This window comes from Dama dama, chromosome 21, assembly GCF_033118175.1.
Source record: "Dama dama isolate Ldn47 chromosome 21, ASM3311817v1, whole genome shotgun sequence".
NCBI classification, from domain to species: domain Eukaryota; kingdom Metazoa; phylum Chordata; class Mammalia; order Artiodactyla; family Cervidae; genus Dama; species Dama dama.
The window spans coordinates 67,850,844-67,865,311 of record NC_083701.1 but is presented as its reverse complement, the minus strand read 5'-3'; the positions used below and the strand labels follow the sequence as shown (position 1 = coordinate 67,865,311).

Genomic DNA, 14,468 nt, shown 5'->3' with positions numbered 1-14,468 from the left:
AGATGGGAACTTTTGCTCCCAACTTGAAAAAGGGAGGAGAAAGGGCAATAGATCAGAAAAGAAATCCCTTGTAAAACTGTGTCCCTTGGGGCAATATGCAAGGTCCCATGATTGTCACTGTGAGTGTGCCTGACCACAAACTCAGAAAGAGAGGAAGTTGAGCGTGAAAGAGGGTGCACGGGGGGGGCCCGGGGTGTGAACAGGGAACGGCAGGGAGTCCCACTCCTGCCGCAGAAGGGCTAGCTACACAGCACCACTGGAAAGCAGCCATGTATTAATGTCCAGCTGTAACAACGTCAGCGAGGAGAATTTGGTTAAAGCCTCGCCTGGCGAGATCTCAGGCTGAAAATCACCAGCTTCCTTTATTCCCTCCCTAATCCTTTATAATTTCCTCTAATGCCTTACTCAAGCTTAGGACCATGAGCCTTTGGGGAGCAAAGTGAGGCCCATCTGTTGAGAGGAATTTGCCAGACCGAAGTAAAGATCAATCTCACTTTTATTGTAACTTAGCATTTATGTGACTCCAAATACTTCCTAACTGTATCAGCTGAAAATCATTTTGTATTATTGTGAATCACGTCCCAAAGGAGAGATGTCAGGCATACTCTTTAAAACAGATAATGACTGGGCTACTGCCAATGAAAAGAATAAATAAAATGATAGGTAGGTTTCTTTATAATTTGCTTGCTCTGGAAGCTATATCAAGATGATCACAATCATCTTGCCTGGAGAGGAAAAATATTTAAGAATGCCTTTTTTTTTCCAAAGATTTTATTTATTTTATTATAAGACATATAGGTAAAAACTTGAATATTCTGAAAAATATAGAAAATGGTAATAAAATGGGTGTTTTTCTTAATAAGAAATAGGTTCATAAATATGCTTTATCAAATGTTACAATGGTTGTTATTTTGCAAAATAATAATAAATAGAGCAGAGCTGTGGCATACAAGGGTCAACCCAAAATGCTGGAAGTATTTATATTTTGTGTTTTACAAAAATTCAGAGCTTCGATTATATTTAAAAATATGGCATTTTACACTCTAGGTTCTCAGTAGTTTAGATGTTAAAAATATTTTTATGATGGCTCCATGATTTTAAAAACAATGCAACAGAAAATGTGGTTTGGCTAAATAGAATCTGATTAATATAATTTTCCCCTAAATAAAAAAATATAAGACACAATAGTAAATACATAATTTTTGAACCCATTAGTGGTACATGTATCAATTCCCAATTCTACAGATTTCTGGATCACCAATTATGGACATTGAACAAAAATGGTTTGCTAAGCTTTAGTTTCCAGCAAGTCCCATCACCTCTCACAGCTTCACGGAACAATGACAGGGATGACCATGATGAACCCAGTTATGCAGTTCTAGCTCTACAAATATAAGCTACAAAGACAGAAGTTCCCCTTCCTTTGGCAACACTCCTTTGACAGCTTTCCTATATTTGCCTATGACCGATTGATTGGCCTCAGATTCACACATCAGAACACCAGGCAAAATTTTAACAAGGAAAAGTTCTTGTCCAGGCATCCTTCGGTAGGCTTTGATTCTCTATCGGCCAAAGGGGAGAAGAAACACATGTGAACCCCGACCACGTCCTCTAATGAGCCTTGGGTGTTCAAACAGCAAAGGTCAGGGTTTTCCTGTAAATAAATACTGACTCCTCAGGAAGCTCTTTCATTTCCCATGTGTAAGGTTGCCCAGCAGGCTAGCACATTAGTTCCCAGATACAATAGGGGAAGCCACATCTAACGGCACTTAAGAATCCAATCTAATATAGATTATGGGTCCCAGCGGGCTTCGGTGATGTCCTTCGGGGGAAGGCCGGTGACTCTGGGTGCCTAGAGCACCGAGAGGTCGTGGCAGGATTTGGACTTGAGCTTGAAGGCCATGTTCTTGTTGTTTTTGGCCACGATCTTGCCCCAGAAGCGCCTGGCTTTCCTGGGGATGCTCTCCCGCCGCTTCTGGTAGGCTAGCCGCCGCTCGTTCTTCTCCTTGCTGTCCCGCCGGAGGCGGACCTGCCGCACGATGCCCTCAAACAGCTCCTTGACGTTGTGCTGGACGGCCGCGGAGGTCTCGATGAACTTGCAGTCGAACACCACGGCACACGCTCTCCCTTCTGGTGGGGAAAGCAAGAGGGGGAGAGGAGAGTCAGGGGAGCTGCAGATTTGAGCCTCCATGCACACAGCCAAGGTGGATGCGGCCTAACTTTAAATGGTCGCCCAGGGAGCTCGAAGTCAGTGACCCACGTAGCGGATACCGGAGGCCACGGGGACACGCAGCCTCCCTTAAACAGAAGCAAAGAGCCTCACAGGAAGATTCCTGGAGGCAGCAAAGACGGGCTTTAGATTGGGCCCACCAAATTCACAGTGTGAAGGTCCAATTTCACCAGTGTCATAGTATTAATTATAATAGTCCCAGCCATCATCTTAATTGACTCCCCTCAGGAAATGGGTTAAATACTTGACAAATATTTTTTTAATGTTCACAACAATCTTTAAAAATACACTATCCCTTTCACATAGCTGATGAGACTGGAAGGGAGAGAAGGCAATCGTTTACAAACTTGAGGGCGTTCACATGGCCTGTAAATAGCAGCTGTGAATCCAGGTCTGCTTCACACTCAAGTTCATGCTCTTTACTCTTTCTCCTGACTCAGTTACCTGAATTGAAAATTAAGAATCCTACTAGTTGATTTCCTCTTTTAAAAAAAATTTTTTACGTTTTGATGAGATATTTTGAAAAAATTTTGAAGATTTCACACATGTACAATAGAATTACAGCAACTCTACAAACAAGTTTTTCTGTAACAGGCTTAATTTTGAATGTTCTACTGTGTTAAATGATCAGGTGTCCATGTTTTGGTTTGGGGGAAAATGACTACTATAGACAGCCATTGCCCAAGAGTAAGACATTCCCAAGCTGGTTGGGTCTGTTCAGTCTTTCACAGGGTTCTTTACTCCTGGTTGGAGGCTGGCAACGCAACATTTTATTTTTCTGACCATTGTACAAATCTGTATTAGGCCAATAAAATTTTAAGGGCCCCAAAGGCACTTGAGTGCCAGCTCAACAAATAGGAAGTATCCCTGAATTATGAGAAAGGGTACGTGACACCAGCAGACTGATGCCTTGACTGGAATTCAGGAAACAAAGAGGGCTGGGAGGGTGTTTATAGGGTCAACAGGAACCAGAGGCAGCCAGAGTAGAATTCTCAGTCTCGGTGAGACTCTTTCTCACAATGCCCCTTAATCAAAGTGCCCATCCTTCTTGTCTAAAGTTACTTTCACTTCCCAGAAAGCTTGAGATCTCCCTGGAGAATAGAAGGGATGAGGCAAAAAGGCTGGAGACAGCCAGTTTCCCCTGAGTCAGACCTCTTCCCTAAAGGAATCCCAGAGAAAGCCTTGGGGATGGAGAGACTGGAATCCCGCAGGTAAAACAGATGATCTGCTGGGAACATGGACCTCTTAGAGAGGATGCATGAAAACGTGGCATTTTAGTAAGTCCCCAGTTTCAGCTTCAGGAAAGAGCAACCGTCGGAAGGAAAATGCAAGGGACTCAGAGACATTTCTGCAGTATTGGCACCACTCCTCTTACCTGATACAGACACTTCCCGGCACCGCACCAGGTCACTTTTGTTGCCAACCAGGATTATTGGGATGTCCTCGGTCTGCCGGGCCCTGCGGAGCTGAATCCGCAGCTCGGATGCCTTCTCAAAGCTGGCTCGGTCCGTGATGGAGTAGACGATCAGGTAGGCATCCCCCACCTGCATGCAGTGGTCCTGCAGCCACTCACTCTCCCCCTGATAAAGGAGAAGATCTTCCATGAGCTCAGATCTGCCTGGTAAATGAGGTGTCCATTTAAAAGAAAGAATGTGTGTATCCCAGAGTCCCTCTGCTGATACAGGAAAGGAAGAAAATTCATTCTGACTTCCCCCAAAGGCATCAGTCCTCCATGATGTCTGTGACCGTAAAGACTGCTAGCTCAGACAGGACGGATGCCAAAAACTTTGACTTTCCGATTCCTCCTACAGCTTGGGGAGTTGATAAATTATACGATGGGTCTGCCAAACAATATTTCCAATTGTATTTCAACTACCGAAAAGGAGCCTTTCCTGGCTTCCATAAAATTCTTTTTGCCTCTCCTAAGTGATGAAATTGAGAATCCTTTCATTAGCATAGGAGGGTTCTCAATAAACAGAAGGTCTAGCATACAAGCTCAGAAACCCCAAACCTTTCACAAAAAGAAAGCAAAATGTGAAAACTATTGAGAATGTCAACTTCATATAATATGGTTTTATGTAGTTTAAAATTATCACCCATATTTACTGGGACTTTCCCTAAAACAAATACACTTTGTATTTCTGAATAGACCTAAGGGCAGATCACTGCCACTTGCTTGTTATTCAAAGCTCATTTATGAACAACTTGTTCCTTACAACAGTTTCGGTCTTCTGAAGTAAATGCTTTTTAATCAAGAAAATGAGTCCACCTTATCTGGAACATCAAGAAGGACAATGTCACCCTTTCACCAAACAGCCTGTTGGAAGGCAGGCCCCAGAGTTTACAGAGAGTCACAGGCCCTGCATACCTTGTTTTCCCACATGTCCAGGAGGATAATTGTTGCAATTTCCCCATCAACCATCAGTGTTCGTTCATAGGTATCTTCTGGAGAAGAAAGAACAGTGATGTTGGAGTCAGACAAATAGGCAACACTTTTCTCTAAGAGGGTGATGCAGCAAATTACGCCAGAAAATAAACTTACTAAACATGCAATTAATTATGCAAGTATACAGAGTAAACTGTGTAAATATTCACAAACTCTTTTTTAATCACCTTTACCAACATTCCACACATATGCCTCCAGTGTTTACTAAACAGATCTCCTGCATCTTCCGAATATGTGTCAGTAAACACTTGAAAGGCAACCACTCATTTTCATCATTCCTATACGTTTTATGCAGGAAAACCCTTTAGGAGAATAAACTCACTTCAGTACTTTTGACTCCGATTCCACGGATGCTGCCTGATTAACACTGACTGCCCAGGGGAACTGCAAACCTAGCTCACAACCCTCACAGGGGTGATGACTGAACATTCACTGGCAATTTCAGGAGCTTTCAGCTCACAGAGCTCTTTTGAGATACGCAAGGAAAAAATCTTGAGACTACCCTTGTTTTGATGACATTTTCTGCATTTAAAAAATACAGGTCCCTGGAATAAACGGGCTTGCTTTTCCATCTTAAGTAGAACAGAGGCGCAGCCTCCAGCTCCACTTAGTGATGGAAACTTCCCTCCTGGCACTTGAGCCCAGATTGAGTGTAGGTGAAGGGTGAGTGCAGTCCAAAGGGCAGAGCAGCTCCGGGCCAGAAAAATCAGTGTGTGTGTAGGGGGGAGGGGATTAACTGAGTTCAGTGGGATTTTTGCAAGAGAAATTCCCATCAATTCCACACAACTGAGCCCGTACCCCCTCTATTTGCTCAATGCGGTTTCCTGTTTTGAATTTTATCATTAGAAAATTATGATCTTCATAATGATTTGTCATCATTTTTTTTGGTCATTTTTCGTTGGCTGTTCTTTTTGCTAGGAACTAGTTCTATCAGAGAAGGAAATGGCAACCCACTCCAGTATTCTTGCCTGATGAATCCCATGGAGAAAGGAGCCTGGTGGGCTACAGCCCATGGGGTCACGAAGAGTCGGACACAACTGAGTGACTAACACACACACACACACACACACACACACACACACACACACACACAGAGTTCTATCAGAAGGAGAAGAGGGCATCAAAGGGTAAGATGGCATCACCGATGCAATGGACAGGAACTTGGGCAAACTTTGGGAAACGGGGAGGGACAGGGAGGTCTGGCTACAGCCCATGGGGTCACAAAGAGTTGGACACGGCTGGGCGACTGAACAACAACACTTCTCTCCAATATTCTAAGGCTTATTCCCTTACTCCTTCTGAGGGATGTGTTTCCTGACCATCTTCTTAAAATTCCATCATCCTTCTCCTCCCAATATTCCTTACTCCCTTCCCTGTTTTATTTTTCTTCACTCTGCGGAATGCCAGCTAACATGAATGCATTTAATGTACTCATTTTATTATTTTCGGTCCTTCTCACCTTACAGAATGTTAAGGCAGAGATTTACCTCTGTGCTCTTCACTGCCCTCTCCCCCAGCACCCAGGACACTTCCTGGGTCCTTATCAAATGAATGAATGGATGATAAATATAGTATTGCAAATGCAAGCACAAGCAAACCTGAACCCAAATTTGGGTGCTGGCCCTTATTAACTATTTGGCTCTGTACTGCTTTCTTAATTTCTCTGAGCCTCAGTCTCTTCATCTGTGAAATGGAATTGATTACAGTATCCATATCCCCAGGGCTATCTGACAATTACATTTATCAAGCCTGGACAGAAAGTAGAAACACAGTAAATGTTGGCTGTTATCATCATTCTTCAGATCGTGGAAGCTGGTCCCTGCATACTTGCTGTTTCCTATCACCGGTAATCCTAGCCGAAGAGCCCTGCATTGTAGGAACCAGGACATCTCCTGCTTTATGACAGTGAGGGACTCAGAAGAGGCAGCACTCCTGGTTTACATATTGAAAAAGACACATCATCCCAGTGTTCATGTGCAAATTGTAAAAGTACTATTTACAACAGCCAGGACACGAAAGCAGCCTAGATGTCCATCAACAGAAGAATGCACAAAGATGTGGTACATATAGACAATGGAATATGACTCAGCCATTAAAAACGAATGAAATCGGGTCATTTGTAGTGATGTGGATGAACCTACAGTCTGTCGCACAGAATAAAGTAAGTCAGAGAGAGAAAAACAAATACTGTACATCAGTACATACATACGGAATCTAGAAACATGGTACCGATGAACCTATTTTCAGGGCAGGAATAGAGACGGAGATGTAGAGAACGGACTTGTGGACGCAGCGGGGGAAGAAGAACGCGGGACCAATTGAGCACTGATGTGTGTAAAATAGCTAGTGGGAAGCCGCTGCATATAGTATAGGGGGCCCAGCCCAGCGCTCTGTGATGATCTACAGGGGCGGATGCGGGGGGCAGAGGCTCAAGAAGAAGGAGATACAGGAGTGCTGATAGCTGATTCACACTGTTCTACAACAGAAACTAACAACACTGTCAAGAAAATTTAAACAGAATTTAAAACAGAAAAGCCGTGCTCCTGGTCTAATGTTTCTTCATCCAGGGATTAGAATCAGGAGAGGGAAAGGAAGGAAACACGGAGAAAGGAGAATAAAAACTAACCAGGAATGACTTGGTCTTTCTGTCAGTGTCCCTAACTTTTTGGAGTCACTCTTCTAAACGACAGTAACTGTTTCCCACCGGGGATTTTTAAGTCTATTATTCCCACCGTGTTTGCCACCCTCAGTATGCATCAGGAATGGATCGCAGGGAATAGCATAACTTGGCTTAGTGGAGAGTAGGGTCTCATGACTTCAACAGGCAAATTCATACAACCAAGTGCAAATCATCAGTTTGGGCCACACAGATGGTACAGAGGGTAGTGGTAGGAGCATGCCTGACTGCCCATGACCACCTCGGAGTGCTTACCTTTTCTCTGAAAGCTTTCCTTGCACTCAGAAAACTCAAAAGAAAAAAGGAAAAAAAAAAAAAACACTTTCTCTGCTCATCACTCACTACCCAAAAGTAGGCACAAGGGATCTGCTTGAATCTCTAGTAGTTCAGACAGAAACATACTGCACTCCAGTAGCTACGGGAAAAAACAAGCTCAAACTTTCTCTTGGTTTAAGAATTATCAGAAGAAGTAAAGAGGAAAAAGTGGACTGAAGAGTCCAGTTGCAAATTAAGGCCAAACTACTTTGCTGTTCCAGAAGGTTCCTGACAGGATCGTTTTGACTTACCTCTGCCTGAAAGTCACTGTGTTGGAAACCCAAGAGCCTAAAGCAATACATTTCAGCCCTGCTGTGTGCATGTGCCCTGCACCTGGGTTATGTATCACCTCTGGCTACGTGCCCCAAGGATTCCTCAAACACACAGAGCATCCAGCTTGATAGCCTTCCGCTACCAGGAGAGGACCTGCTTGAAACCAAAGCTTGCATTTCTCTTCCTCTCTTAGGCACTTACCTTTCAGCCTTTTTAAGTGCTAATCAGGTGAGAAGAGCTGACATAAAAGAATATGAAATTCTAGAAGAGTCCTTTGAAATCTGCACTGGATTAAGGTGTGTGGAGAAAGGGTTGAGGCCTCTTGCTTGGAAGGCTTCTCAGAACCCTGGTGTGGAGAAGGCCTCCTTTTTCTGGTGCTGCCCCATGAAAGCTGGGGGGCGGGGGGTGGGCTCGCCCCCTGTAGAGCAGGAGAGACCCTCCTGAGGGGTGGGGGAGAGTTTCTAACACTGAGTGACTGTGGTCGGTTGCCATTGTCCCTGAACTGCTGCCTCTTGATTTGTCTGTACTGCATTTGACCCCCTCCCCTCTTTGCTCGGAGGACCACCCTCCTCAAGACTGGCTCCAGGGCTGTGTATGAGCCTGAACAGGAGTTCTCTCACCTGCGGGAACCGGTCCTGGCAGCCCCTGGAAAGTTCTGAGGCTCCAGCATCCCTCTCCCCCGAGAACTCTCAACTGCTTTCAGCTTTCAGAGTCCAGAGGGTCCCACTTGGAAAGGAGCGCCTGCTGAGGAGCAGCGGCCTCTCCTCCAGCGGCTCCCGTCTCCTCCGCCCGCCTCACAGGGCCCCAGGTAAGAGGGACCAGGGTGGATGAGGGACTTCAAGCAGTGGAAGAGTCAGCGTGGAAGACAAGGCCACGGGAAGGAAACAGCAGACGCAGCATCAGCTCCAGCTAATGCTCACTTGGTACTCACTCTGTGCCCGGCACTGTGCTATCTCCCCTTATCCTCTTAATAACCTTTGACATAGGTACTCTCCCTATTTTACTAATGAGGAAGCATGAGGAGGGTAAGTATCTTGTCCAAGAGCACCCAGTATCAAAGTGAAAAGAAAGTGAAAGTGGCTCAGTCGTGTCCAACTTTTTGCGACCCCATGGACTGCATAGTCCATGGAATTCTCCAAGCCAGAATACTGCAGTGGGTAGCCTATCCCTTTCCCAGTGGATCTTCCTGACCCAGGAATCAAATCAGGGTCTCCTGTGTTGCAGGCGGATTCTTTACCAACTGAGCTATGAGGGAAACCCAGCTTCAAAACTGGTGTCCAAACCCACACACGAGGTTTCGAGTCCAGTGGTCTCTGCTGTATCTCCTGTGCACGCGTGCAATGTCTTTCCACCTCCTTCAGGGCTTCTAAATCCTAGTGGTCCTTAGGGTCCAGCTCAGAGACCAACACTTACATGAACCTTTTTCTGATTTTTCACAGCCAGAAGTAACATTTATTTTCTCCTCTGAATTCCCCCAATACTGCCCTTGTACCTCTTTGAAGATACTAATCACATCCTATCTTGATTTATAAGTGAGTGTATATCTGCTCTCTACTGCATATACTGTCAGCATCTTTAAGGAAGAAACCCCATGACTCTTCGTATGTCCTCACTGAGTCGCATCACGCTTCATGGTTTACGTTCAGTAACGGATGAATGAATGAATGGCATTAAATGTGCACAGAGAGTCATAAGATTAGTGCAATATAATCTTAAGAACATTCATCTTTATTTGGAGAAATAATGATGAGAGTATTGTGTAGTGTCTATCTTATGGATAATGCTGAAAAAAGAACAATGCAGTGAAGTGCCATGGAAAACCCTCTCCTCAGGGAACATAAAGCCAACTACCAATTCCAACAGCCTCCCACAGGTAAGAGCTGTAATCCTAGACAGTATGAGTCACTCAGATAGGTCAGGTTAGGTGGGATGAGTCACCCAAGGAGCTTCCTGTTGTCAAAGATTCTCTCTCTGAGGAGATCAGGAAAGGATTCTCCCTACCAACAGTCCCCTCTCCCCATTGAACAAAGAAGCCTCCAGAATACAGAAGCCTGCCTTCCCACAGTTCAGGGATGGGTCAGTCTTCTTCATACCCTATGCCCACAGGAATACCACCCTCTGGATAGGTACCACTGTGCTCTAATGGACAAACATTTTTGAAAGTCTGCTATCCACTAATTATTTCAATTCCTCCCTCTCAAAGAAATGAACAAAAATTCTTAGTTGGTCTCTTTTTCATATCAATCCCCAAAGTACTTTACTGTGACTTCTTTATTAATTTTTACACTGCTCTAAATTATAGCTCCTGGCCCTCAGATCCTTCCTAAGAGGGTATTATGGTATACCTCATCCATCACTGAGTACCCCAGAACATGGCATGGAGCCAGGCATGTGGGAGGTACCCTGCCCAAAGTGCTATAGTATGTAACAGCATTCAGATGCTAAATCCAGGGGCAGCCAAGTACACTGAAAGAACACAGGAATTTAGGTTCAATCACAACTAGTTTTGAATCCTAGGCAAACCATGGACTAGCTTTTTCACCCTGGGAAAGTCACTTGACTTCACAAGCTTCCATTTCTTCACCTGTAAAATAGGGACTTTAGAACAAAATGGGCTTAATTGTTATAAGTACTATTAAAATACCTGTGGGAAGTACTTAGCACTATGTGCCTGGCACATAGCAGGTTCCCTATCAATGGTGGAAGGCGAACACCACCAAACTAACATTCTAAAATCCCGGGTTCTAATCCAAGATGCTCCAGAGGGTGATGCCAGGTAAGTCCCTAAGACTCAGTGCACAGACATGATGTGAGGACCAAAATAAACAGTCACAAATATAAGGCACCGAATAAAGTGCCTCCCACTGCAAATGCAGGTTCTAGATGATATCCTCCTCCCTTTCTCCTATAGGGACACTCACCCATGGGTTTTTACCAAAAAAAAGAGATACTGAGCCTCTTTCTCCCTTGAACTAGGGTTTAGCTATCATCCCTGAGACGTCAGGAGTGAGGAGAAAAATCAATGTTCTATCAATGAGTCATCATTTAAAGCCGGTTCCGGAGCTGCCTCATGAAGCAGTGAACTCCCAGACAAAGGAAGAATAGATGTTTAGTAGAAATGGGCTGACAGCAGTCAGGAAGGAGTAGGATTTCTGTGCATCAAGCAGAGGGCAGAACCATGTCATCACTAAGGCATCTTCCTACTCCTGAAATCTGTGATTCAGCAGTGAGTTGCAACTGAGCATTCAGGCAGACCATGCCACTGGGACAAGCACGCTTCCTTCATCTCCGCAACTGCAAACAGGGACATACAGCGACCCTGGCATTGTCTAAGACCCTGTGGCTGAAAGACGCTGAATGGAAACCATCGACTACAGGAGCCTCATCTTACTTCCCAGAATACAGTGCTATGCTTTACTTGAGGAATATGTGACTTTTTGAGACTGTATCATCTCAGATCAGTTTTGGAAACCAAGGCCTAAATAATAAATACCTTGAATGAGATTATCCATGGAAAATTGAAAAACCATAAGTGTACTTACAAATGTTAAGTATCATCATTGTTATACTTCAATATCTTTTTAAAATATTGTGCTATTTAAAATAGAGATTTTAAACAATTTTATACCCTCAAAAGCCTCTGATACTGCTATAAACAAACTAATGAATTCATCCTAACAGTTTTCTAATTGGCTTGGTTTTAAGTATCACCATGGAAAAAGGCTATGTCTACAATGCGTGCTTGAAAGGTACAGGTCAGAACTGGTAAAAGCCAGGGGTGGGATCCTGACCCTCCGGCTCCACCCTCTGGAAACCGTCTCCCCAGTTTAGAGCTGGAATCTAAGAAATTGCCTCTCTGGCCCAGCTTCTATCTACAAGCATTTTCACTTTCTTGTCCCAGAGGCCTATGCCAGCGCTTCCGTGGGGACTCGGCTCCCCAGGCAGAGCCAAGAATGCATAATCACAGTTCCCAACTCTGCAGACGAATGACCCACCCACTCACTCTTCCTCCAGGACCGCTGCCGACCCCGTAAAGCCCGCCGGGGCCGGGCCACCTACCTCCAAGCACTTCGCAGTCGCTGTCCATGCTGTCATGGACACCCGCAAAGATGTTGGCCAGAGTGGACTTGCCCACCCCCTGCTCCCCGATGAGAACCACCCGGTAGTAGGTGTTCCCGGACTCGGAGGAGATGACTGAGTCCGTGGAGTCGGAGGACCAGCTCCGGCGGCAGGGGTCCTCGGGGGCGGCAGGGGGACGGCTGCGCTGGCTGTACTGCTGGGGCTCCTTCTGGACCATGAGATGCCTGCCGTCGGCGGGGATGCTCCAGCGCTGCTGCTGCGGCTGCACGCCCGCCGTGCCCTGGCGCATGGTGACATGGTTCAGAGTCATCGTCAGGTCCTGGAAGGCAAAGCAGCCAAGATGGTAGTGTCAGGAAGCAAGAGTTCAGAGAGCCTGAACACAGTCATCGGTGATATTTTAGTACGTGAGGTCACCACGTAACCCTCACACAAGGAACACCGGGGAAGCAGTCCCCAAACCCAACAGGCTTTCAGCTGAACACACACACACACACACACACACACACACACACACACCACACACACACACACACACACACACACACACACACACACACACAGCAGCTCCTCGGGCGCAGGCTGTCATTTGCAAAGAGGAAAGGCTACCGTTAATAACGTCCACGGCCCTGGGGCTTCCTCCATCCTCAAGGAAGCCTGGGGATTCCCCACTCAGAGCAGGCACAGAGGCAGTCAGAAGGCACCAACAGCCTCCAGAGAAGGCTTGAAAAGCAACAAGTTAATGCAGCTGGGGACCAGCTGGCCAGGTTAGCTGCTCTTGTCTAAACATGGCACTTAAGTAGCACCAGCCCCCAGCAGGCTTTTATGCCTCAGTGGGGAACACGTGACAATGACATCATTCCCCCCCGGCTGGACTGGACCAGGGCTGATTGGAACTTCCATGTTTAGTAAAGTTGCCCTGATGTTCCCCAGCTGCCTGAATATGCTCTTGAGGGGGAGAATAATTTCTGCTTGAGGTGTATGCCTCACTTCTGCCCGCCTGCCACAGATAGCACATTTAACCCATCCCAGCCCCCTGCCTTGTCCTTCTGGCAGAGAGATGACCTGCTCACGTTCAGAGCTGTCAAACTTGCAGAGACAGCGCTTCACTCTTATTAAACTCTGTCCACTCCAAGAGTTCCCTTCCTTCAACTTGGATTTCCACCTTCCTGAAGACAATCAGGTCCAAGACTCCCTCCAGAAAGACATTCAACAACTTGGCTACAACTTGGCCTTTCTCAAGACTCCTTCCCCTTGCCCAGAGGTCTGGACTCCCGGGCTCTCAGACATAAAGCAGAAGCAATCTCATTTTCATCAGCAAGATGCACTTGTGAGCACAAGACCCTCCCCTTCCCGCACCCACTCCCCAAAACCCCAACACGTCGATGACCCTAGCCGCGACCCTCACCGCGATGACGCTGATGACCGGTCGGTTGGTTTGCCTTTAATCTTACAAACAGCGCCTCCGGTCGGCCGACTCTTCAAATAACCAGAGCCTGAAGTCTCCCTGACGGCTGTCCTCCGACCACAGTCTGGAGGAGGCGATGACCCTCAAACTGAACTGCGCTAAAGCAACCTGCCTCACGGCATCCTTAAACTCTGCAACACTCGCCCCGACCCCCGATCGAAAGACCACCGCGCCGGACAGCAGGTCCCGAAGGTTCTTTTCCCCACTTGGAAAGTTCTCCGCGGGCTGGGGACGCCCACCCCTTCCCCAGTCCTGCCCCCCGCGCTTCTCCGGAGGCCCCCGTTCCCCGCCGCGGGCCGCGCGCCTTACCCGGGGGGCGGCCGAGGGCTGGCGCGCGCCGCGATGCGGGCGGCCGATCGCGGGGTGACTGCGCCGGGTGCGCCCGCGCCCGCGCCCCGCGGTTTATACGCGCGCGGCCCGGGCTCTGCCGTGACGTCAGCGCCCCCGCCCGGGGTTTGGGGGGCGGGCGGCTCTGCAGCAAGCCCCGAGGGGCAGCCCCTTCGCCAAATTGGTGACTCGCCGTCATGTGACCCCCGCCTCTCTCCCCTTTTAAAAAAAAATAACGACAGTTGAATTCCGGGCTCCTTTATTCTGTTTTGTTCTTTTGACCAGGAGGACGCTGGAAGGGGGGAGATAATACATGAAGTGCCCCTTAATCGCACTTCCCAGCAAAACAGTTTTCGAGCTGTCCGGATGAAGGATGGAAGAAGAGGCAGGTTGGGATTGGAAACCCAGTTTCGCCAAAAGACAAAAAACAAAAAACCACACAGGGGGCTACAGCCACATTGAAGTGTTCAGGGCTTGTGTCAGCCGCATCTTCTGAAAGGGAAACCCAGTTTCGCCAAAAAAAGAAAAAAAAAAAAAAAAAAAAAAACAGGGATCGGCCAGGCTCCCGTGGAGATTTAGGCTGGGGCTACAGCCCCACTGAAGTGTTCGGGGCTTATGTTAGCCGCATCTTCTCCAAGGAAAACGGCCTGTGCCC

At 46.8% G+C, this 14,468-nt stretch overlaps 1 protein-coding gene across 3 annotated transcripts; it reads right to left on the bottom strand.

The window, feature by feature from the left end:
- Window positions 1-478: 478 nt before the first annotated feature.
- Window positions 479-13,857, bottom strand: GEM (GTP binding protein overexpressed in skeletal muscle). Of its 3 annotated transcripts, none has more exons than XM_061123774.1 (5): window positions 13,796-13,857; window positions 12,001-12,340; window positions 4,599-4,675; window positions 3,606-3,810; window positions 479-2,130 (listed from the first exon to the last, which is right to left on the bottom strand). In XM_061123774.1, exons 2-5 carry the CDS (start codon window positions 12,329-12,331, stop codon window positions 1,853-1,855), a joined length of 891 nt encoding a protein of 296 aa, XP_060979757.1. In that variant the 5' UTR covers window positions 12,332-12,340; window positions 13,796-13,857; the 3' UTR covers window positions 479-1,852. The 3 variants fall into 3 exon arrangements, with proteins under 3 accessions (XP_060979757.1, XP_060979758.1, XP_060979756.1); XM_061123775.1 differs by lacking the exon at window positions 13,796-13,857 and adding an exon at window positions 13,427-13,599; XM_061123773.1 differs by lacking the exon at window positions 13,796-13,857 and adding an exon at window positions 12,628-12,938.
- Window positions 13,858-14,468: the final 611 nt, after the last annotated feature.